This window comes from Oncorhynchus gorbuscha, unplaced genomic scaffold, assembly GCF_021184085.1.
Source record: "Oncorhynchus gorbuscha isolate QuinsamMale2020 ecotype Even-year unplaced genomic scaffold, OgorEven_v1.0 Un_scaffold_765, whole genome shotgun sequence".
In the NCBI taxonomy this organism is placed as follows: domain Eukaryota; kingdom Metazoa; phylum Chordata; class Actinopteri; order Salmoniformes; family Salmonidae; genus Oncorhynchus; species Oncorhynchus gorbuscha.
In genome coordinates, this window is record NW_025745800.1 from 218,060 (window position 1) to 242,614 (window position 24,555).

Consider the following 24,555-nt stretch of genomic DNA (forward strand, 5'->3'; position numbering starts at 1 on the left):
GTTTTGGTCACTTGAATGCTGACGGTGCTTTCACTCTAGTGGTAGCATGAGACTGAGTCTACAACTCACACAAGTGGCTCAGGTAGTGCAGCTCATCCAGGATGGCACATCAATGCGAGATGTGGCAAGAAGGTTTGCTGTGTCTGTCAGCATAGTATCAAGAGCATGGAGGCGCTACCAGTAGACAGGCCAGTACATCTGGAGGCCGTAGGAGGGCAACAACCCAGCAACAGGTACGCTACCCCCGCCTTTGTGTTGGAGGAGCAGGAGAACTGCCAGATCCCTTCAAAATGACCTCCAGCAGTCCACAAATGTGCATGTGTCTGCTCAAACGGTCAGAAACAGACTCCATGAGGGTCCGACGTCCACAGGTGGGGGTTGTGCTTACAGCCCAACACAGTGCAGGACGTTTGGCATTTGCCAGAGAACACCAAGATTGGGAAATTCGCCACTGACGCACTGTGCTCTTCATAGAAGAAAGCAGGTTCACACTGAGCACATGTGACAGACGTGACAGTCTGGAGACGCCGTGGAGAAAATTCTGCTGCCTGCAACATCCTCCAGCATGACCGGTTTGGCGGTGGATCAGTCATGGTGTGGGGTGGTATTTCTTTGGGGGGCCGCACAGCCCTCCATGTGCTCGCCAGAGGTAGCCTGACTGCCATTAGGTACTGAGATGAGATCCTCAGACTCCTTGTGAGACCATATGCTGGTGCGGTTGGCCCTGGGTTCCTCCTAATGCAAGACAATGCTAGACCTCATGTGGCTGGATTGTGTCAGCAGTTCCTGCAAGAGGAAGGCATTGATGCTATGGACTGGCCCGCCCGTTCCCCAGACCTGAATCCAATGCTTTAGTCCAGGTCTGGGAGGAGATCCCTCAGGAGACCATCCGCCACCTCAGGAGCATGCCCAGGCATTGTTGGGAGGTCATACAAGCACGTGGAGGCCACACACACACTACTGAGCCTCATTTTGACTAGTTTTAAGGACATTACATCAAAGTTGGATCAGCCTGTAGTGTGGTTTTACACTTTAATTTTGTGTGACTCAAAATCCAGACCTCCATGGGTTGATAAATTTGATTTTCATAATTGTGTGATTTTGTTGTCAGCACATTCAACTACGTAAAGAAAAAAGTACTTAATAAGAATATTTCATTCATTCAGATCTAGGATGTGTTATTTTAATGTTCCCTTAATTTTTTTGAGCAGTGTACAATTGTTAAATTAAGAGTCTAGTTGGTAAAAGCAGCAACCTTCCCACTAGCCATGATGGGCTTTCTCTTATGAGTGGACTGGCCATGTCGAATTCAGACCACTCATAAAAACACCAATTCAAATGTTGGTACATAAGACTGAAAATAGATGATGGGTCACAAATGGCATCTAGAGAATCCCTATGGGAGAATTCTAGTTTTCTATACATCCTTGCTGTCCCCAGTCCACCTGACTGTGCTGCTGCTCCAGTTTCAACTGTTCTGCCTTATTATTATTTGACCATGCTGGTCATTTATGAACATTTGAACATCTTGGTCATGTTCTGTTATAATCTCTACCCGGCACAGCCAGAAGAGGACTGGCCACCCCACATAGCCCGGTTCCTCTCTAGGTTTCTTCCTAGGTTTTGGCCTTTCTAGGGAGTTTTTCCTAGCCACCGTGCTTTTACACCTGCATTGTTTGCTGTTTGGGGTTTTAGGCTGGGTTTCTGTACAGCACTTTGAGATATCAGCTGATGTACGAAGGGCTATATAAATAAATTTGATTTGATTTGATCCTTCCAGCAAGAAAACGAGCCAGCGGATTGCAGTGCCATCTGAGCATTTAGGAAATTGAGTTCCAACCAATGTGCCAAATGTAATTATGTAACATGGAGAAATTAAGGGGAGAAAAGACTCTAACATGCATTGCTGGCTAAACCTAATAGCCGCAACTAATGTAGATTTGTCTAATTATAGTTGTCATTGTATTCAAAATGGTGCGTTTTGGCATGGTATATTGATGGTGTATTTTGTCTGTGTAGATGAGGCTCACCTGCTGGCGTCTGTGCAGAATGAGCTGCTGGTGTTGGGGTTGCATAGCTCCAGCCTTTCATTGCTCTCCACTAGTCAGACACCTGTGTTCTGTGTGGATTATGACTGGAGAGACCAGAGGGTATACTGGGTCAGTCTGGAGGAGGAGAGCATCAAGTGGACTTCCATCAACACCAAGGACACGGGCACTCTGGTCAAAGGTTAGTACTCTAACCAAGGACAGGGTTAGTACCAAGTAGTCTCAGCCCTACTGTCTACTAGATGTTTGCTAACAGAATGCTCTCTTTCTGTAGGTGTGAAGTCTGATTCTATAGCTGTGGACTGGGTTGGCAGGAACCTGTACTGGCTGGATGGGCTGGCCAGTCAGATTCTGGCTGTGAGGCTGGGCACATCTACAGTAAAGTCTCAGAACTACGTAGTGGTTCTGGATGAGGATCTGGAGCAGCCTCGCTCACTACTACTGCTGCCACACAAAGGGTGGGTTCGGGTGTGAGGGCTGCTGCCGCACAAAGGGTGGGTTCGGGTGTGAGGGCTGCTGCCGCACAAAGGGTGGGTTCGGGTGTGAGGGCTGCTGCCGCACAAAGGGTGGGTTCGGGTGTGAGGGCTGCTGCCGCACAAAGGGTGGGTTCGGGTGTGAGGGCTGCTGCCGCACAAAGGGTGGGTTCGGGTGTGAGGGCTGCTGCCGCCCAAAGGGTATACAAATTAATATACCTATCACTCTGTTTTTATAACACAACCCTGAAAAGTCCATTATCCCTCTGAAGAGTATGAATTAGGCTCTCGCATAGTTTTTTGTTTTCAATTTCCATAATGTTTACATCTGAAGGTGATTATTAAACATATTATACAACAATACAAGTTAGGTAAAAGTAATAAATAATGAAAAATGGTAACAGAAATAATGTAGTTAGAATTTATTGAATATTAAAAGCTCATTTTCTAGAGGAGGTGAAAAAACAAACACATTTAAGCCAATATGGAACTGAACAATTTGTTTTCCTTGTGGTTCTCGCTCATGAGACAGTGTTGATTTGCAAATTTTCCTCTAATGGGGTCATTGGCTTAGATTTGATGGTAGGGTGATTTAAATATAACTGAGCTTCAAACAATGCTGATAGACAACTATAATTCAATCCAATTAAAACTAAAATAGGCATATGGAATTTATCACACAATTTCTATAAAATCCACAAATCGAATAAAAATAATCATACAATGATTTAGCCCATAAATCATGAAGAGTACAATCGGTCCGAATTGTGAAAATGAAACCACATCCCTATATATGAGTCTGTATATTTCATATATTTTTTAAAAACATTTATCTCCCCAATTTCATGGTATCCAATTGGTGGTTAGTCTTGTCTTCACTCATAGCTGCAATTCCCGTACATAGCTGCAACTCCCGTACGGACTCGGAGCAGCGACGGTCGAGAGCCATGCATCCTCCGAAACCCAACCAAGCCACACTGCTTCTTGACACAATGCCCACTTAACCCGGAAGCCAGCGCCACCAATGCATCGGCGGACACGCTGTACTCTTGGTGACTGTGTCAGCGTGCATGCGCCTGGCCTGCCACAGGAGTCGCTAGAGGGACAAGACATCCCTGCCAGCCAAACCCTCCCCTAACTCAAGACTACGCTGGGCCAATTGTGCACCGCTGCGTGCGTCTCCCGGTCGCAGCTGTGCTGCAACAGAGCTTGGACTTGAATCAGGATCTCTAGCGGCACAGCTATCACTGCGATGTAATGCCTTAGACCCTTGCGCCACTTGGGAGGCCCTAGGGTCTGTATAGTTTGACACTGACTCCAACTTAGGTTCCCAATGTGGTTGGTTTGTAAATGGTGTGGGGAAAATGTTTCATAATCAAAATGGCCTAATTCAGTCTGATAGATGTGCAGGTCCCTCTGGCGCTTCCACCTGTTTAGAAGTTCACATGAAAGTCTGTCCTGTTTCTTAGAACCTCACTCTGCTTGGTTGAGCCTGAAGGAAGACGGGTTTTTAATATTATGTTGGTTGTAAAAACACTCCTCCACCTTACATGTTTAATTGCTCTAGCCAGTATTCTGAACTTCAATGTCCTCACAGGCAATTCATTTTGCAGCAGTCATGAAACATATCACATGTGAAAGGGCAGCTGCCACACAAAGGTGGGTGAGGGGACAGGGTGTTAAAATAAAGCTTCAGTAGAATATATAATAAATATATAATATGAATATATAATAAATCATAAACTCATTTGAAGTTGTGGACTGTAGGATAGATTTTGGTAGACTGATAGCTGTAGGCAACCCTGTTCCTGGAGTGCTGCAGCTACTGTAGGATTTTGTCCCAACTGAGTTAATTGATCAGTTTAGTAATTATTGCCTAAATTCAACACACTTGGTCTTCCAGGTTGGTTAAATGAGAAACTTGAAGTTCCTTGGGCACTCCAGAACCAGGGTTGCCTACCCCTGATGTAGACTAATCGTGTTTCTTTCTCTCCCAGGTTGATGTATTGGTCAGAGGTTGGTAGCGATCCCCAGATTGAGCGGTCAGGGATGGATGGCTCTGAGAGGAAGGTGGTGTTGACTCGTGGTCTCAGCTGGCCAGTCAGTCTCGCTGTGGACACTCTCACTGACCGAATCTACTGGGCAGATGAAAAACTGCAGTGCATCGGCTCTGTATCCCTGGAAGGACACAATGTCAGGGTAACACTGCAGCTAACATGATTAATGGTTATACTCTTTACTGTAAACATGGAATGTCTAGATATGAACTTTACTGTAAACATGGAATGTCTAGATATGAACTTTACAGTAAACATGGAATGTGACTGGTTAAGACTATTCTTTTTGCTCTTATCTGTCTTCACAACAGCTTCTGCAGCTGACTGAAATGCCCAGTCCATTCTCTGTAATGGTTTTCAATGACATGGTCTACTGGTCTGACACCAAGAGGAGAACTATTCAAGTATCCCACAAGAACACGGGCAAGAACCGCAAAGTTTTACTCAAAAGACCTGGACAGCCTTTTGGCATCAGGGTAAGGCTTTAGACGAGGACTGGGGTTAAGGGAATGGGTTCGACCTTATAAATCAAATCAAATCAAATGTATTTATATAAGCTTTCGTACATCAGCTGATATCTCAAAGTGCTGTACAGAAACCCAGCCTAAAACCCCAAACAGCAAGCAATGCAGGTGTAGAAGCACGGTGGCTAGGAAAAACTCCCTAGAAATGCCAAAACCTAGGAAGAAACCTAGAGGAACCAGGCTATGTGGGGTGGCCAGTCCTCTTCTGGCTGTTCCGGGTGGAGATTATAACAGAACATGGCCAAGATGTTCATAAATGACCACCTTGGTCGTATAATAATAATAAGGCAGAACAGTTGAAACTGGAGCAGCAGCACGGTCAGGTGGACTGGGGACAGCAAGGAGTCATCATGTCAGGTAGTCCTGGGGCATGGTCCTAGGGCTCAGGTCAGTTGAAACTGGAGCAGCAGCATGGCCAGGTGGACTGGGGACAGCAAGGAGTCATCATGTCATGTAGTCCTGGGGCATGGTCCTAGGGCTCAGGTCCTCCGAGAGAGAGAAGGAGAGAATTAGAGAACGCACACTTAGATTCACACAGGACACCGAATAGGACAGGATAAGTACTCCAGATATAACAAACTGACCCTAGCCCCCCCGACACATAAACTACTGCAGCATAAATACTGGAGGCTGAGACAGGAAGGGTCAGGAGACACTGGCCCCATCCGAGGACACCCCCGGACAGGGCCAAACAGGACGGATATAACCCCACCCACTTTTCCAAAGCACAGCCCCCACACCACTAGAGGGATATCTTCAAACACCAACTTACCATCCTGAGACAAGGCTGAGTATAGCCCACAAAGATCTCCGCCATGGCACAACCCAAGGGGGGGGGCGCCAACCCAGACAGGATGACCACATCAGTGAATCAACCCACTCAGGTGACGCACCCCTTCCAGGGACGGCATGAGACAGCCCCAGTAAACCAGTGACTCAGCCCCTGTAATAGGGTTAGAGGCAGAGAATCCCAGTGGAAAGAGGGGAACTTTATAATCAGTGGTAGTGGTTATGTTGCCCTTCTCTCCCTCTGTCTTGAAGTGTCTCGCGGTCTCTCTCGCTCTCTCAATTCAATTTAAGGGCTTTATTGGCAAACATATGTAGATAATAAACAATATTGAAACAATACTAATTTACAGGGGACATGAATCACAAAAGCTCCAAGAAAAGTGACCTTTCAAGTGTCATATGTGCAAATAGTGTACAAAGGGGAAAATAAACCAACAGAAATAAAAGTTGTATTTACAATGGTCTTTGTTCTTCACTGGTTGCCCTTTTTCTTGTGGCTTCTGTGATTGCACACCGGTATTTCACTATATATGTAGAGAGGGATAGATGTGAGAGATGATCAAAATTTGATTTGTTTTCGAATTCTTTGTGGATCTGTGTAGTCTGAGGGAAATATGTGACACTAACCTGGTCATACATTTGGCATCAGGTTAGGAAGTGCAGCTCGGTTTAAACCTCATTTTAGGTTAGGGTGTGCACATAGCCTGTCTTCTTTTGAGAGCAAGGTCTGCCTTCGGCGGCCTTTCTCAATCGTAAAGCTATGCTCACTGAGTCTGTACAAGATTTCCTTAATTTTGGGTCAGTCACAGTGGTCAGGTATTCTGCCACTGTGTACTCTCTGTTTTAAGGCTAAATAGCATTCTAGTTTGCTGTTTTTTTGTCATTTCTTTCCAGTGTGTCAAGAATAATTTTTGTTTTCTAATGATTTGGTTGGGACTAATTGTGTTGCTGTCCTAGGGCTATGTGTGGTCTGTTTGAACTAAGGCCCAGGACCAGCTTGCTTAGGCGATTCTTCTCCAGGTTCATCTCTCTGTAGGTGATGACTTTGTGGAAGGTTTGGGAGCTTGCTTCCTTTTTGGTTGTAGGTTATTTTCTGGATTTTGATAATCAGCGTTAACGAACCAATTCTGCTCTGCATTATTTGGTGTTTTCTGTTGTACATAGAGGATATTTTTGCAGAAATCTGCATGCAGTTTCTCAATTTGGTATTGTCCCATTGTTGTGATTTTTTGGGGGGTCGGTGGAACCCCAGATCTCAACTATAAAGGGCAATGGGTTCTACAACTGATTAAAGTATTTTTTGCTAGATCCTAATTTGTTGAATTTAATGTTCCTTTTGATGGCAAAGGAGGCCCTTGTTGCCTTGTCTCTCAGATCGTTCACAGCTTTGTGAGTTACCTATAACACTGATGTTTAGGCCAGAGATATGTATAGTTTTGTGTGTTTTCATGTAATTTCTACTCGTGATCTGGGAATTGGACCTTGCTTTGAACACCATTATTTTTGTCTTAGATTTACTGTCAGGGCCCAGATCTGACAATCTGTGCAGAAGATCTAGGTGCTGCTGTAGGCCCTCCTTGGTTGGGGACAGAAGCACCAGATCATCAGCAAACAGTAAACATTTGACTTCAGATTCTAGTAGGGTGAGGCCTGGTGTTGCAGACTGTTCTAGTGCCATCACCAAATTCTTGACATTATATAGAGTAGACATTATATAGAGTAGACATTATATAGAGTAGACATTATATAGAGTAGACATTATATAGAGTAGACATTATATAGAGTAGACATTATATAGAGTAGACATTATATAGAGTAGACATTATATAGAGTAGACATTATATAGAGTAGACATTATATAGAGTAGACATTATATAGAGTAGACATTATATAGAGTAGACATTATATAGAGTAGACATTATATAGAGTAGACATTATATAGAGTAGACATTATATAGAGTAGACATTATATAGAGTAGACATTATATAGAGTAGACATTATATAGAGTAGACATTATATAGAGTAGACATTATATAGAGTAGACATTATATAGAGTAGACATTATATAGAGTAGACATTATATAGAGTAGACATTATATAGAGTAGACATTATATAGAGTAGACATTATATAGAGTGCTGTGAAAATATTTGCCCCCTTCCTGATTTTAATTTTTTGCACATTTCTCACACTTAAATGTTTCAGATTATCAAACAAATTCAAATATTATGCAAAGGTAACCCAAGTAAACACACAATGCAGTTTTTAACTTATAGCTACAGGGGCAGTATTTGAGTAGCTTAGATGAAAGGTGCACAGAGCTGCCCATATTCAACGGTTTCTACTGACTGTTGCGAAACTTCTGGACATTTCGTCACATTATAGTGGACGCGCTTTGTGACTTTGGAGTTGTTTACCAAACGCGCTAACCAAAGTAGCTAATTGGACATAAATAACGGACATTTTCGAATAAATCAAGCATTTATTGTGGACCTGGGATTCCTAGGACTGCATTCTGGTGTTCATCAAAGGTAAGGAAACATTTATCATGTATTTTCTGGTTTCTGTTGACTACAACATGGCGGCTAATTTGTGTACTGTTCTGAGCTCAGTCTCAGATTATTGCATGGGTTGCTTTTCCCATACATTTAAAAAAAAATCTGACACAGCAGTTGCATTAAGGAGAGGTACATCTATAATTCCATGTGTATAATATGTATGATCATTTGCATTTATGATGAGTTTCTGTTGAAACGAAGTGGCTATGCAAAATCACTTGATGTTTTTGGAACTAGTGAATATAATAAGCCAATGTAAACTCAGATTTTTTTATATAAATATAAACTTTATCAAACAAAACATGCATGTATTGTTTAACATGAAGTTCTATGAGTCATCTGAAGATAATTGAAGGTTAGTGATTAATTATATCTTTGTTTCTGCTTTTTGTGAAAGCTATATTTCGCTGGAAAATGGCTGTGCTTATTGTGGTTTGGTGGAGACCTAACATAATCGTTTGTAGTGCTTTTGCTGAAAAGCATATTTGAAATTGGACACTGGTGGGATTAACAATGAGAACAGCTTTAAAATGGTATGAGACATGTATGTTTTAGGAATTGTAATTATGAGATTTCTGTGGGTTGAATTTGGCGCCCTCTATTTTCACTGGTAGTTGTCATATCGATCCCGTTAGCGGGATTGCAGCCATAACAAGTTTTAAGTGATAGCTTTTTCCCTGAAGAAATAAAAGCTATCTGAACCTTCATGGCCCTATGTGAAAAAGTAACTGGTTGAGCCACCCTCAGCAGCAACAACTGCAATCAAGAGTTTGCGATAACTGGCAATTAATCTTTCACATCACTGGAGGAATTTTGGCCCACTCTCCTTTGCATAATTGTTTTAATTCAGCCACATTGGAGGGTTTTAGAGCATGAACTTCCTTTTTAAGGTCACGCCACAGCATCTCAAGTGGATTCAAGTCCGGAGTTTGACTACACCACTCCAAAAACATATATTTTTTTAAGCCATTGAGGTGGACTTGGTGGTGTTTTTTGGATCGGTTTCCTGCTGCAGAACCAAAGTGCGCTTCAGCTTGAGGTCACGAACTGATGGCAGGACATTCTCCCTCACGTTTTTTTGGGAGAGAGCAGAATTCATGGTTCCATCAATCACAAAGTTGTCCAGATCCTAAAACAGCCCCAGACATCACACTACCACCACCATATTTGACTGTTGCTATTATGTTCATTTTCTGAAATGCTGTGTTACTTTTACGCCAGATGTAATGGGACGCACACTTTCCAAAAAAGTTCAACTTTGTCCCGTCAGATCACAGAATATTTTCCCAAATGTCTTGGGGATCATCAAGATGTTTTTTGCCAAAAGTGAGACGAGCCATTGTTCTTTCTGGTCAGCAGTGGTTTTCACCTTGGAACTCAGCCAAGGATGTAATTGTTCCCATTCTCTTTCTTATGGTCATGAACTGACCTTAACTGAGGCAAGTGAGTCCTGCAGTTCTTTAGATGTTGTGGTTTCTTTTGTGACCTTTGAGTTGTCGCTGCGCTCTTGATTTAATTTTGGTAGGCCGGCCACTCCAGGGAAGGTTCACCACTGTTCCAAATGTTCCGCATTTGTGGATTTTTGCTCTCACTGGTTTGCTGGAGTCCCAAAGTTTTAGAAATGGCTTTAACCCTTTCCAGACTGATAATGTCTATTACACTGTTTCTCATCTGTTCCAGAATTTATTTGTATCATGGCATATCTTGCTTTTTGAGGTCTGTTGGCCTACTTCACTTTGTCAGACAGGTTCTATTGAAATTATTTCTTGATTAAACATGTCTTGCAGTTATCAGGCCTGGGTGTGGCTAGTGAAATTGAACTCTGCTTTCTGAAAAATGTGATTAACCACATTAATTCATGATTTAACAAGGGGGCATTACTTTTTCACCGGGCCATGAAGGTTCGGATACTTTGATTTATTAAAAAAGCTAAAGTATCACTTAACCTGCATTTTCTGTTTACTTCTCTTTGTGTTTATTAACATTTGTTTGATCTGAAATGTTTAAGTGTGACATATAATATAAATCAGGAATGGGGCACTGCTGTTAAAGTATTTGTGTGTATGTATGCATATATAAACTTCAACTGCGCATATATATTAATATATATTATGTGTGGTTGAAGTTTACATGCACCTTAGCCAAATACATGTCAAATCAGTTTTCACTATTCCAGACATGGAATCCTAGTAAAAATTCCTTGTCTTAAGTCAGTTAGGATCACCACTTTATTTAAAGAATGTGAAATGTCAGAATGATAGTGATTCATTTCAGCTTTTATTTCTTTCATCACATTCCCAGTGGGTTAGAAGTTTACATACTCAATTAGTATTTGGTAGCATTGCCTTTGAATTGTTTAACTTCAGTCAAACATTTTGGGTAGCCTTCCAGAAGATTATCACAATAATTTGGATGAATTTTGGCCCATTGCTCCTGACGGAGCTGGTGTAACAAAGTCAGGTTTGTAGGCCTCCTTGCTCGCACACGCTTTTTCAGTTCTTCAGTTCTTGAATTGCACTAGTCCCTCCTGAACATGATGCTGCCACCCCTGTGCTTCACGGTTGGGATGGTGTTCTTTGGCTTCCAAACCTCTCCCATTTTCCTCCAAACATAACGATGGTCATTATGGCCAAACAGTTATATTTTTGTTTCATCAGACGAGGACATTTCCCCAAAAAGTACGCTTTTTGTCTCCATGTGCAGCTGCAAACCGTAATCTGGCTTTTTTTTGAGGTTTTGGAGCAGTGGCTTCTTTGCTGAGCGGCCTTAAAGGTTTTGTCGATTATATATGTACCTGTTTCCTCCAGCATCTTAAAGGTCCTTTGCTGTTCTGGGATTGTTTTGCACTTTTCGCACCAAAGTACGTTCATTTCTAGGATAGAACACGTCTAGAACACGTCTTCTCCCTGAGCGGTATGATGCTGCGTGGTCCTATGGTCTTTATACTTGCGTACTGTTTGTACATATGAACGTGGTAGCTTCAGGCATTTTGAAATTGCTCCCAAGGTTGAACTAGACTTGTGGAGGTCTATACATTTTTTTTCTGAGATCTTAGGATGTCCGCTTGACATGTTTTAGATTTGATAGGGAAGCTAAATATACTGTTCAGGTTTTCTACTGTTAGTTTACACTTTCACTTCTAGTGAAACCTTTTGTCCGGGAAATTGTCTAGAAGAGAATGAATTTGTTGCCTAATTTTGTAGTCTCCTTCCATCTACAGCATTTCTTAATATTCAGCTCCTTTGGCTTTGATGCCTCACGATTGAGCAAAGTAGTGTGATTTTGCTGTGATCTAATATGGGTGTCAGTGGACTGACTGAATGCTCTGGGTTGAGGTCAGTAAAGTAGTCTACAGTACTACTGCCAAGAGATGAGCTATAGGTGTACCTAACGTAGGAGTCCACACGAAGCCTACCATTGACTTTGTACATATAGAGCTGCAGGAGTTGTGACCCATTTATGTTCTCGTAGTTGTGCCTAGGGGGGCATTGCTGTCACCTCAGGTAGGTGTTTGTCTTCTGTGTGCTGAGGCTGTCAGATTCTTGTCCAGTTCTGGCATTTAGGTGGCCACAAACTAGTACATGTCCCTGGGCCAGTAAATTATTGATTTTCTCTTCCAGGAAGGAGAAGCTGTCTTCATTAAATTATGGGGATTCTAGTGGGGGGAATGGATATACACTGCTCAAAAAAACAAAGGGAACACTTAAACAACACAATGTAACTCCAAGTCAATCACACATCTGTGAAATCAAGCTGTCCACTTAGGAAGCAACACTGACAATACATTTCACATGCTGTTGTGCAAATGGAATAGACCACAGGTGGAAATTATAGGCATTTAGCAAGATACCCCCAATAAAGGAGTGGTTCTGCAGGTGGGGACCACTTCTCAGTTCCTGTGCTTCCTGGCTGTTTTGGTCACTTTTGAATGCTGACGGTGCTTTCACTCTAGTGGTAGCATGAGACTGAGTCTACAACCCACACAAGTGGCTCAGGTAGTGCAGCTCATCCAGGATGGCACATGAATGCCAGATGTGGCAAGAAGGTTTGCGGTGTCTGTCAGCATAGTATCCAGAGCATGGAGGCGCTACCAGGAGACGGGCCAGTACATCAGGAGATGTGGAGGAGGTCTTAGGAGGGCAATAACCCAGCAGCAGGACCGCTACCTCCGCCTTTGTGCAAGGAGGAGCAGGAGGAGCACTGCCGGAGCCCTTTAAAATGACCTCCAGCAGGCCACAAATGTGCATGTCTGCTCAAATGGTCCAAAACAGACTCCATGGGGGTGGTATGAGGGTCCGACGTCCACAGGTGGGGGTTGTGCTTACAGCCCAACACAGTGCAGGACGTTTGGCATTTGCCAGAGAACACCAAGATTGGGAAATTCGCCACTGACGCACTGTGCTCTTCATAGAAGAAAGCAGGTTCACACTGAGTAAATGTGACAGACGTGACAGTCTGGAGACGCCGTGGAGAACGTTCTGCTGCCTGCAACATCCTCCAGCATGACCGGTTTGGCGGTGGGTCAGTCATGGTGTGGGGTGGCATTTCTTTGGGGGGCCGCACAGCCCTCCATGTGCTTGCCAGAGGTAGCCTGACTGCCATTAGGTACCGAGATGAGATCCTCAGACCCCTTGTGCTGGTGCGGTTGGCCCTGGGTTCCTCCTAACGCAAGACAATGCTAGACCTCATGTGGCTGGAGTGTGTCAGCAGTTACTGCAAGAGGAAGGCATTGATGCTATGGACTGGCCCGCCCGTTCCCCAGACCTGAATCCAATTGAGCACATCTGGGACATGTCTCGCTCCATCCACCAACGCCACGTTGCCCTGCAGACTGTTCAGGAGATGGTGGATGCTTTAGTCCAGGTCTGGGAGGAGATCCCTCAGGAGACCAACTGTCACCTCATCAGGAGCATGCCTGGGCGTTGTAGGGAGGTCATACAGGCATGTGGAGGCCACACACTACTGAGCCTCATTTTGACTAGTTTTAAGGACATTACATCAAAGTTTGATCAGCCTGTAGTGTGGTTATCCACTTTAATTTAGAGTGACTCCAAATCCAGACCTCCATGGGTTGATAAATTTGATTTCCATTGAATATTTGTGATTTTGTTGTCAGCACATTCAACTATGTAAAGAAAGTATTTAATAAGAATATTTCATTCATTCAGATCTAGGATGTGTTAGTTTAGTGTTCCCTTTATTTTTTTTGAGCAGTGTAGGTAGCACACAGAAGGACATTTGTCGGCTGAGATCATTTCCTTTTACTTCTAGCCAAATGGCATATGTTCCTGTTTGGATTAATTTAATATATTGAGTTAGGTCCGCTCTCTACCAAAATAGCATACCCCCTTAGTCCCTTCCCTGATTCACAGCTGGAAGTTTGGATGGGACTACCAGCTTTCTACCCTAGAGGGCAACCAGTGGGTCCATCTCCTCTATACCACCCACCTGGTAGTGTGGTGGATGGGACTACCAGCTTTCTACCCTAGAGGGCAACCAGTGGGTCCATCTCCTCTATACCACCCACCTGGTAGTGTGGTGGATGGGACTACCAGCTTTCTACCCTAGAGGGCAACCAGTGGGTCCATCTCCTCTATACATGTTTCTTTGGTGGATAACAATGTCTCATTCTGATTATTTTGTTAAAGTCCAGGTTCCTGCTCTTTAGGCCAAAGGTAGAGGACCTCAGGCCTTGGATATTCAGGCTTCCTGCTTGTTCACGCCCAATAACACCCATATCTGCTTTTCGTCAGATTATAATGGTGGCAAGACCCTTGCTTTGTCCTAAAAATACTATACATTCCTCTATTCTATAGACCTATGCTTTGGCCCTGCACTTAGCTTAATGTGTTTCGTGTGTGTGTTCTTATCTAGGATCAGCAGACTGTGTTTCTATCTTTAGTGTGTCCAGTTGTCCTAGGTGCCCATGTGTGTTGCCTTCTCTTCGTGTGGTCTGTTTTTAATGTTCAGCTGTCCTATACTCTCATGGCCTTACTCTGGCCTCCTGTCCTATACAATAGACAATGCATTGTACCAGAATGGCAAATGCACTCTCAGTGTATCTTTCTCTTGTGTTACAGTATTATGTTCCTCCCTATATGTACATCTTTCTCCCACACTAGCTATTTAGTCATTGTCAGCCACTGCTAGCAGCCTTTAACTTCGGCATAGACTCCAGCTGCTTTTAGCCTGGATAATACTTGCCAGCATCGGACTGTTTTCTCCACTGCAACACCGGATACCATTAGTAAGCCCTGGAACATTACTCCTGATCATCACAGCTAGCTAGCTGCCACAGAGTGACCCAGCTCCGAAGCTAGCTATGATCCAGGCCCACCTCCCGGCCCGCTCAGTGATCACATTGGCTACACAGCTGATGCCTCCCGGACTCTTCCCCAACACGGCTAGAATTCCACTACTCTACCGTGTCCTTGCCGTAAGCTCTGGACTTTGGCATTGGACTATCGCTGCTAGCTAACAACCCTGTCCCGACGCTAGCACCAGTCAGCTGCGTGCCAGGCGCATCTCCTGGCTAGCAAATGAAATTACTACAACCACAATGTCTCTTTCGTCAACTGGCCTTGATCCTTTTGTCGATACGAAGGTCTGCCATTCCACCACGACTAGTCTGCCGACTGGTCTAACTCCATCCGCTGTGCCCCCAACCGGCCTTTGCATGACTTTCGAGCAGTTGCTTCTACAAGCCCCGGCCTGTTACCCTCAAAAGCATGTCTCCCACTTGCTAGATAGGAACAACTACCCAGCAGCATCCTTGTTTCATCTATTGCTTTTCACTAGACCCTATGATCACTTGGCTACATAGCGGATGCCTGCTGAACTGTTCACTAATCACTGTACTCAATTTTTTTCTGTTGGCCACAGCCTCGGATCAGGCCCTGTGTGTAGTTAACTGACCCTCTCTGCCCAATCATCACCATTTTACCTGTTGTCTTAGCTAGCTCTCCCAATCAACACCTGTGATTGCTTTATGCCTTGCTTTGTCTCTCTCAAATCTCAATATGCCTTGTAGTTTAGGAAAGTTATCATTTTTAGTTTACTGTGGAGTCCCTAGTCCCACTGTATATGCCTTAGATACCTCCTTTGTCCCACCTCCCACACAACTAGTATGTCCAGAGATGCAAGCTCTTATCACAAAATGCCTGGGTTTACCCCCACTGTACCCGCACCTCACCATACCCCTGTCTGTACATTATGCCCTGAATCTATTCCACCACACCCAGAAATTCTCAGTTTATTCTCTGTCCCCAACACACTTGACGACCAATTTTGCTAGCCTTTAGCTGTACCCTCAACCTACTCATCCTCGGGTGATGTGGAGGTAAACCAAGACCCTGCGTATCCCCAGGAACAACTTTGTGGACTTCTGTAACTGAAAAAGCCTTGGTTTCATGCATATTAATATAAGAAGCCTCCTCTAAGTTTGTTTTACTCACTGTTTTAGCACACTCTGCCAACCCTGAATTCCTTGCCATGTCTGAATCCTGGTGTAGGAAGGCCACCAAAAATTGAGGTTTCCATCCCAACTACATTTTCCTTCAAGATGGCAACTACTCCCCCTTTGGCAGTTCTGTCTACTGCAGAGAGCTTGCAAAGTTCTGTCATACATAGTTTCCAATTTTAAAAATGAATCTCTCCAGAAATAAGTCTCTCACTGTTGCTACCTGTTATAGACCCCCTCATCTCCCAGCTGTGCCCTGGACACCATATGTGAATTGATTGCCCCTCTATCTTCAGAGTTCGTTATGTTAGGTGACCTAAACTGGGATATGCTTAACACCCCGGCAGTCCTACAATTTAAACTAGATGCCCTCAATCTCACACAATTTATCAAGGAACCCACCTGTTACAACTCTAAATCAGTAAATATGGGCACCCTCATAGATATTATCCTGACCAACTTGCCCTCCAAATATACCTCTGCTGTTTTCAATCAGGATCTCAGCGATCAGTCTCCCTTTCTGCATCCGCAATGGGTCCCCTCATCACTGTCAAACACTCCCTAAAACACTTCTGGGAGCAGGCTTTTCTAATCGACCTGGCCCAGGTATCCTGGAAGGATATTGACCTCATGCCGGTAGTCTAGGATGCCTGGTCATTCCTGAAAAGTAATTCTCACCATCTTAAATAAATATGCCCCTTTCAAAAAAATGTACAACTGAGAACAGTTATAGCCCTTAGTTCACTCCAGACCTTACTGCCCTCGACTAGAACAAAAACATCCTGTGCCAGACTGCAATAACATTGAATAGTCCCCGCAATATGCAACTGTTCCGGGAAGTCTGGAACCAATACACAGTCAGTCAGGAAAGCAAAGGCCAGCTTTTTCAAGCAGAAATTTGCATCCTGTAGCTCTAACTCAAAGGTTTTAGGACACTAAAGTCCATGGAGAACAAGAGCGCTTCCTCCCAGGTGCCCACTGCACTGAGGCTAGGTAACACTGTCACCACCAATAAATCCACAATCGAGAATTTCAATGAGCATTTCTCTATGGCTGGCCATGCTTTCCTCCCAGCTACCTCAGTCCCGGCCAACAGCTCCGCAGCTACTTGCCCAAGCCTCCCCAGCTTCTCCTTTACCAAAATAGCAGATGTTCTGAAAGAGCTGCTGGACCTGTACAAATCAGTTGGGCTAAACAATCTGGACCCTCCCTTTCTAAAATTATCAGCCAAACTTGTTGTAACCCCTATTACTAGCCTGTTCAATCTCTTCTGTCTCGTCTGAGATACCAAAAGATTGGAAAGCTGCTGCGTTCATCCCCCTCTTCAAAGGGAGAGACACTCTAGACCCAAACTGTTATAGACCTATTTCAATCCTGCCCTAACTTTCTAAAATCTTAGGCATGTTAACAAACAGATGACCAACCATTTTGTATCCCACCGTTCCTTCTCCGCTATGCAATCTGGTTCCCGAGTTGGTCATGGGTGCACCTCTGCCACGCTCAAGGTCCTAAACGATGTCATAACCGCCATCGATAAAATAGAGTACTGTGCAGTGTTCATTGACCTGGCCAAGGCTTTCGACACTGTCAATCACCACACTCTTATCGGCAGACTCAACAGTCTTTGCTTCTCAAATGACTGCCTCGACTGGTTCAACAACTACTTCTCACATAGTTCAGTGTGTCAAATCGGAGGACCTGTTGTCTGGACCTCTGGCAGTCTATGGGGGTGCCACATGGTTCAATTCTTGGGCCGACTTCTTTCTCTGTAAATATCAATGTCACTCTTTCTGCTGATGATTCTCTAATCCACCTCTACGCAGATGACACCATTCTGTATAGATCTGGCCCTTTGGACACTGCTAAAACCCATCCAAACGAGATTCTATACAACAGTCCTTTCGAGGCCTCCAAGTGCTTGTAAATGCAAGTAAAACAAAGAGCATGATCTTCAAATGATTTCTGCTCGCACTCTCCCGCCCGACTAGCATCACTACTCTGGACGCTTCTAACTTAAAATATTTGTATTTATTTTTTTATTTGACCTTTATTTAACTAGGCAAGTCAGTTAAGAACAAATTCTTATTTTCAATGACTGCCTAGGAACAGTGGATTAACTGCCTGTTCAGGGGCAGAACGACATATTTGTACCTTGTCAGCTCGGGGGTTTGAACTTGAAACCTTCCGGTTACTAGTCCAACAGTCTAATCACTAGGTTACCCTGCCGCCGCAATATGTGGGAAACTACATAAACCTAGGTGTCTGGTCAGACTAAACTCTCCTTAGACTCAAATTAAGCATCTCTCATCCCAAATTAAATCTATTTGGCTTTCTATTTCACAACAAAGCCTCCTTGACTCATGCTGCCAAACATACCCTCTAAAACTGACTATCCTACCGATCCTTGACTTTGGGGATGTCATCTATAAAATAGCCTCCAACACTACTCAGCAAACTGGATGCAGTCTTATCAGTGCCATCCGTTTTGTCACCAAAGCTCCATATACTACCCACCACTTCGACCTGTACGCTCTCGTTGGCTAGCCCTCATACATATTCGTCACCAAACCCACTGGCTCCAAGTCATCTAAGTCTGCTAGGTGAAGTCCTGCCCTATCTCTGCTCACTGGTCACTGTAGCATCACCCACCCGTAGCATGCGCTCCAGCAGGTATATTTCACTGGTCATCCCCAAAGCCAACACTTCCTTTTCCTTTCCTTCCAGTTCTCTGCTGCCAATGATAGGAATGAATTGCAAAAATCACTGAAGCTGGAGTCATATCTTCCTTTATGACTTTAAGCATCAGCTGTCAGAGCAGTTTACCAATCACTGTACCTGTCATAGCCAATCTGTAAATAGCACAACCAACTACCTTACCCTCTTGTGTGTTTGCACCCCAGTATTTCTACTTGCACATAATCTGCACATCCATCACTCCAGTGTTAATGCTAAATTGTTATTATTTTGCCTCGATGGCTTATTTATGGCCTTACCTCATCTTCTACACTCTTCTAAATTTGCACTGGAAATTTTTCTATTGTGTTATTGACTGTATGTTTAACTGTTTGATTTTTATTCACACTTTGGTCTCAACTGGCTTACATGGTTAAATAAAGGTGTACAAAAAAGAATGAAGTTGCTTATGTTCCCGTGTTTATAATGGTCGGTAAAAAGGATCTCTCGCTCTCATGCTGTCTGTGTAGATTATGCACCCCATCCGGCAGACCAACGTGCCCAGCCCCTGTGAGAAGCTCCAGTGTTCCCACATCTGTCTCTTGGCTCCAGGACTGTCTACAGGCCCCAGAGCTGGGTCTACGGGACCCAAAGCTGTGTGTAGATGTGCAGCAGGGCTTCTCCTGGCTGGGGACGGCCTCACCTGCTCCACCCTTGTAGACACCACCTTCCTCTTGCTCCTCTCTCCTACTGCAGTTACACAGGTATGTGACTCCAACTGCAGTCAGTCATGTAGGACAGTATAGTGATTTTACCTAAACCTGACACTTGGTCAGATAGCCTCCACCTATAGATGACTCTAGATTAATGTGTCTTTCTGTTCAGATATACCTTAGCACCATCCATAATGGTGTGGGGTTGAAGCGGTTGCCTGAGCACCATATATGGTCTCTGCCGTGGGCGCACCAGGCCTCTGGGCTGGATTTGGCTGTACAGGAGAGGAATTTATACCTGGCTGATGCTGCCCAGGGCTCAGTCGATCTCCTGAAACTGAGTAGCTCAGGCCTGACACCAGTCAGCAGAGTCCTGAATCTCCAGGATGATACAGTGATGGCTCTGGCTGTGGACTGGGTCACACTAAACTTGTACTGGAGCAGCAGGAAGCAGCCTGACCTACATGTCACCACCACCAGGGGGCAGCACACTGCACCTCTACTCCAACTAGGCCTTCAGGGAACCACCTCCATCGCCCTGCACCCCCCCTCAGGACGCCTGTGCTTCACGGCCTTGGGCCAGTTGAATGTGAGGAGCCTGCCGCAGGTGGACTGTGCCTTCATGGATGGACGTAGTCAGAAGCTGCTCTGGAGGAAGGCTGTGATGCCAACCTCCCTTCTGTTCTCCAACAAGGGCACTCGGCTGTATTGGGCTGACATAGGTGAGACTGTAACCTGTACTAGGCTGTTTTGGGTGAGATTATAATCTCTACTGGGCCGACATCAGGAGATATCATAACCTGTACTAACTGGGCAGACCTAGATTATTATGGCACTTTACAAGCAATGTGGAATACCTCCATTGGGATGAATTGATTTCCCCAGGCCTGCTGTCCTCAGTGAAAACATGTCCCTTGTTGCAGGTGCTGGGGTAATCGACTCCATTCTTCTGGATGGTTCTGGATATAAACAGTTTAAAGCAGATCCCGGCCTCATGTCCTTCACACTGGCTGAGAACGTCCTCCTGTGGAGCAGCCTGGATAAAGGTATGGTACACCTCACACCCCTAAACCCTTGATCAAACACAGTTCTACGCCTCACTAATCCACACCGTACACCCCCCTAGATCAAACAGTTCTACGCCTCACTAATCCACACTGTACACCCCCCTAGATCAAACACAGCTCTACAACTCACTAATCCACACCGTATACAGCTCTACACCTCACTAATCCACACCGCACACCCCTAAACCCTTGATCAAACACAGTTCTACGCCTCACTAATCCACACCGTACACCCCCCTAGATCAAACACAGCTCTACAACTCACTAATCCACACCGTATACAGCTCTACACCTCACTAATCCACACCGCACACCCATAAACCCTAGATCAAACACAGCTCTATCGCCGTGCCGGAAAAAATACCTCACTTATTCTTTGGAAGAGGGGGATAGTGTCTGAAACCATTAGTTGCGTCTGATTGGATAGCATTTGCCGCTCTGTCAATGCGTTGCTGATGAAGCACTCATGCAGTGTGCCAGAGCACTTCTTCCACTGTCGGGAGGAATGCTAATTTATATTAATACATGTTAATTGATGCAAATAAAGGTTGCTTCTCTACCAACCACCACGGAAGTGCAATCATGGTCTCATATTCGCAGATGTAGGAAAGATCGCTGTTATGCTTGAATTCCACACAAAACCAACGAGGAAGTCTGAGCGGTTGTATGAATCCAATCGGTACATCAAGCAAAGTGCTTAAACTTGCCAGGTCACTCTTAATTTCGATTCAATACGACTCGCCATAAGTGTGGCGTCTGAACTGTGCGTACACCCCCCCGGCACCATTAGTTCTAACCTTGACAATGGTACAATCCAACACCCCTAACCATAACCTTGACAACAGTACAGCCTCTCACACCTCACCCTACATTCCACACCTCACACCCTTAACTTCTTGCGTCGAGCCATCCCGGATCCGGGATAATGACTACAGCCTCAAGCCCATTACCATAACGCAACGTTAACTATTCATGAAAATCGCAAATGAAATGTAATAAATCTGCTAGCTCTCAAGCTTAGCCTTTTGTTAACAACACTGTCATCTCAGATTTTCAAAATATGCTTCTCAACCATAGCAAAACAAGCATTTGTGTAACAGTATTGATAGCTAGCGTAGCATTTAGCGTTAGCATTCAGCAGGCAACATTTTCACAAAAACAAGAAAAGCATTCAAATAATCATTTACCTTTGAAGAACTTTGGATGTTTTCAATGAGGAGACTCTCAGTTAGATAGCAAATGTTCAGTTTGTCCAAAAATATTCTTTGTGTAGGAGAAATCGCTCCGTTTGGTACATCACGTTTGGCTACAAAAAAAAAACGAAAATTCAGTCATCAAAACGCCGAACTTTTTTCCAAATTAACTCCATAATATCGACTGAAACATGGCAAACGTTGTTTAGAATCAATCCTCAAGGTGTTTTTCACATCTCTTCGATGATATATCGTTCGTGGAAGTGTGCTTTCTCCTCTGAATCCCATGGGAAAATGCCTGCAGCTGAAGATTACGCACCAATTTAGACAAAGGACACCGGGTGGACATCTGGTAAATGTAGTCTCTTATGGCCAATCTTCCAATGATATGCCTACAAATACGTCACAATGCTGCAGACACCTTGGGGAAACGACAAAGGGCAGGCTCATTCCTGGCGCATTCACAGCCATATAAGGAGACAATGGAAAACAGAGCCTCAAAAATTCTGCTCATTTCCTGTTTGAAGTTTCATCTTGGTTTCGCCTGTAGCATCAGTTCTGTGGCACTCACAGATAATATCTTTGCAGTTTTGGAAACGTTAGTGTTTTCTTTCCAAAGCTGTCAATTATATGCATATTCGAGCATCTTTTTGTGACAAAATATTGCACTTAAAACTGGCACGTTTTTTATCCAATAATGAAATAGCGCCCCCATAGGTTCAAGAGGTTAACCCCTGAACAGTACAGCCCCACCCCTAGCCCAAACCGCTGAAAGACACAGCCCCACCCTTCATTTGGAATTCCGTGAGTGAGTTTGGAAGAGGTGAAGGAAATGTCTATCAACAATGACAAGTCACCTGGATCTGACAACTTGGATGGAAAATAACTAAGGATAATGGCAGACTATATTGCCACTCATATTTGCCATATCTTCAATTTAAGCCTACTAGAGTGTGTGCCCGGAGGGAAGCTAAAGTCATTCCGCTACCTAAGAATAGTAAAAGCCCCTTTTACTGGCCCAAGTCAGCCTCTACCCAAACCTTAGTAAACTTTGGGAAAGAATGTTTGACCAGTAAACAAATTGACAAGACTTTCAGCATGCTTATAGGGAAGGATGTTCAACAAGCACAGCACTTACGCAAATGACTGATTGACTGATAGAAATTGATTAAAAGATTGGGGGGGCTGTTTTGTTAGACTTCAGTGCGGCTTTTGACATTATTGATCAGTCTGTTGCTGGAAAAATGTAGAGTGACAAGGAAAAGTGTGAAGCCTGTGAAATTCCCAAGATTTCTGCATAAATTGATCTGATATTCATCTAAATCACAACAATATACAAATATAGTGTGCTTAAACTAACACAAATGATTGTATTTTTCTTGTCTATATTGGAATACGTCATTTAAACATTCAGTGTAGGTCGGAAAAAGTGTCAGCTAACCTGGAGTCATACCAATGAGACAAGATTGGAGGTGTGGTTAGAGCTGTCTTGCCCAATAAAAAAAGCTCGCAAAATGTGAGTTTGCTATTCACAGGAGGCATCACCTGATGTGAACCATGCCTCGAACAAAATAAATCTCAAGATCTAAAATTACGAATTGTAGACTTGCATAAAGCTGGAAAGGGTTACAAAAGTACATCTAAAAGGTTTGATGTCCATCAGTCCACGGTAAGACAAATTGTCTATAAATGGAGAAAGTTTAACACTGTTGCTACTCGCCATAGTAGTGGCCGTCCTGCAAGGATGACAGCAAGAGCACAGCACAGAATGCTCAATGAGGTTAAGAAGAATCCTAGTGTCAGCTGAAGACTTACAGAAATCTCTGGAACATGTTAACATCTCTGACAAGACTACGATATGTAAAAAAAAACTAAACAAGAATGGAGGACACCACGGAGGAAGCAACTGCTGTCCCAAAAAATATTGCTGCATGTCTGAAGTTTGAAAAAGTGCACCTGGATGTTCCACAGCGCTACTGGAAAAATATTCTGTGGACAACTAAAGTTGAGTTGTTTGGAAGGAACACAGTGTGAAAAAAAAGGCACAGGACACCAACATCAACCTGATCCCAACTGTAAAGTTTGGTGGCGGGAGCATCATGATTTGGGGCTGCTTAGCTGCCTCAGCGCCTGGGCAACTTGCTATCATCGATGGAAAAATTAATTTCCAAGTTTATCAAGACTTTTTGCAGGAGAATTTAAGGAGATCTGTCCGCCAATTGAAGCATAACAAGTTGGGTGATGCAACAGGACAAAAACCAAAACACATTAGTAAATCAAAGGCCCAGTCAGTCCTGACCTCAACCTGATTGAGATGCTGTGGCATGACCTCATTAGAGCAGTTCACTCCAGACATCCCAAGAATATTGCTGAACTGAAACAGTTTTGTAAAGGGGAATGGTCCAAAATACCTACTGACCATTTTGCAGGTCTGATCTGCAACTACAGAACATTTTTGAGGTTATTGCTGCCAAAGGAGGGTCAACCAGTTATATCCAAGGGGTCACATTCTTTTTCCACGCTGCAATGTGAATGTTTTAATTGTTAAATAAAAACCAACATGTATAATTGTTTGTTTTAGCATATTGTGTTGACCTAGATGAAGTTCAGATCAAATTTTATGACCAATTTATGCAGAAATCCAGGTATTTCAAGAGTTTACATTTTCTTGTCACTGTTATGCCCTGCGATATTGTGGATAAAGAGTTAACTTTCTAACAGAACAGAGGGTGTTCTTTAATGGAAGCCTCCAAGATAATTCAAGTAGAATCAAGAATTCCCCAGGGCAGCCGTCTAGGCAGCTTACTTTTTCAATCTATACTAACGACATGCCACTGGCTTTGTGTAAATAAATCTGCCCGTAATAAAGTGTTGCTCTGCTGCCTCAACAGCACTGTCAACAAGGCAGGTCCTACAGGCCCGTGTTTTGTCACACCTGGACTACTGTTCAGTCGTGTGGTCAGGTCCCACAAATGGGGCCGTAAGAAAATTACATTTGGCT

General features: G+C 43.9%; 1 protein-coding gene across 1 annotated transcript in view; it reads left to right on the forward strand.

The window, feature by feature from the left end:
* The first annotated feature begins 1,997 nt into the window (after nt 1-1,997).
* LOC124020156 (low-density lipoprotein receptor-related protein 5-like) overlaps nt 1,998-24,555 on the forward strand; it is a 46,052-nt gene continuing 23,494 nt past the window's right edge. The window contains exons 1-7 of the mRNA XM_046335503.1: nt 1,998-2,229; nt 2,323-2,506; nt 4,519-4,720; nt 4,890-5,054; nt 19,112-19,345; nt 19,467-20,016; nt 20,218-20,340. Coding sequence (XP_046191459.1) covers nt 1,998-2,229; nt 2,323-2,506; nt 4,519-4,720; nt 4,890-5,054; nt 19,112-19,345; nt 19,467-20,016; nt 20,218-20,340 — 1,690 coding nt within the window. The remainder of the gene's footprint in view (nt 2,230-2,322; nt 2,507-4,518; nt 4,721-4,889; nt 5,055-19,111; nt 19,346-19,466; nt 20,017-20,217; nt 20,341-24,555) is intronic.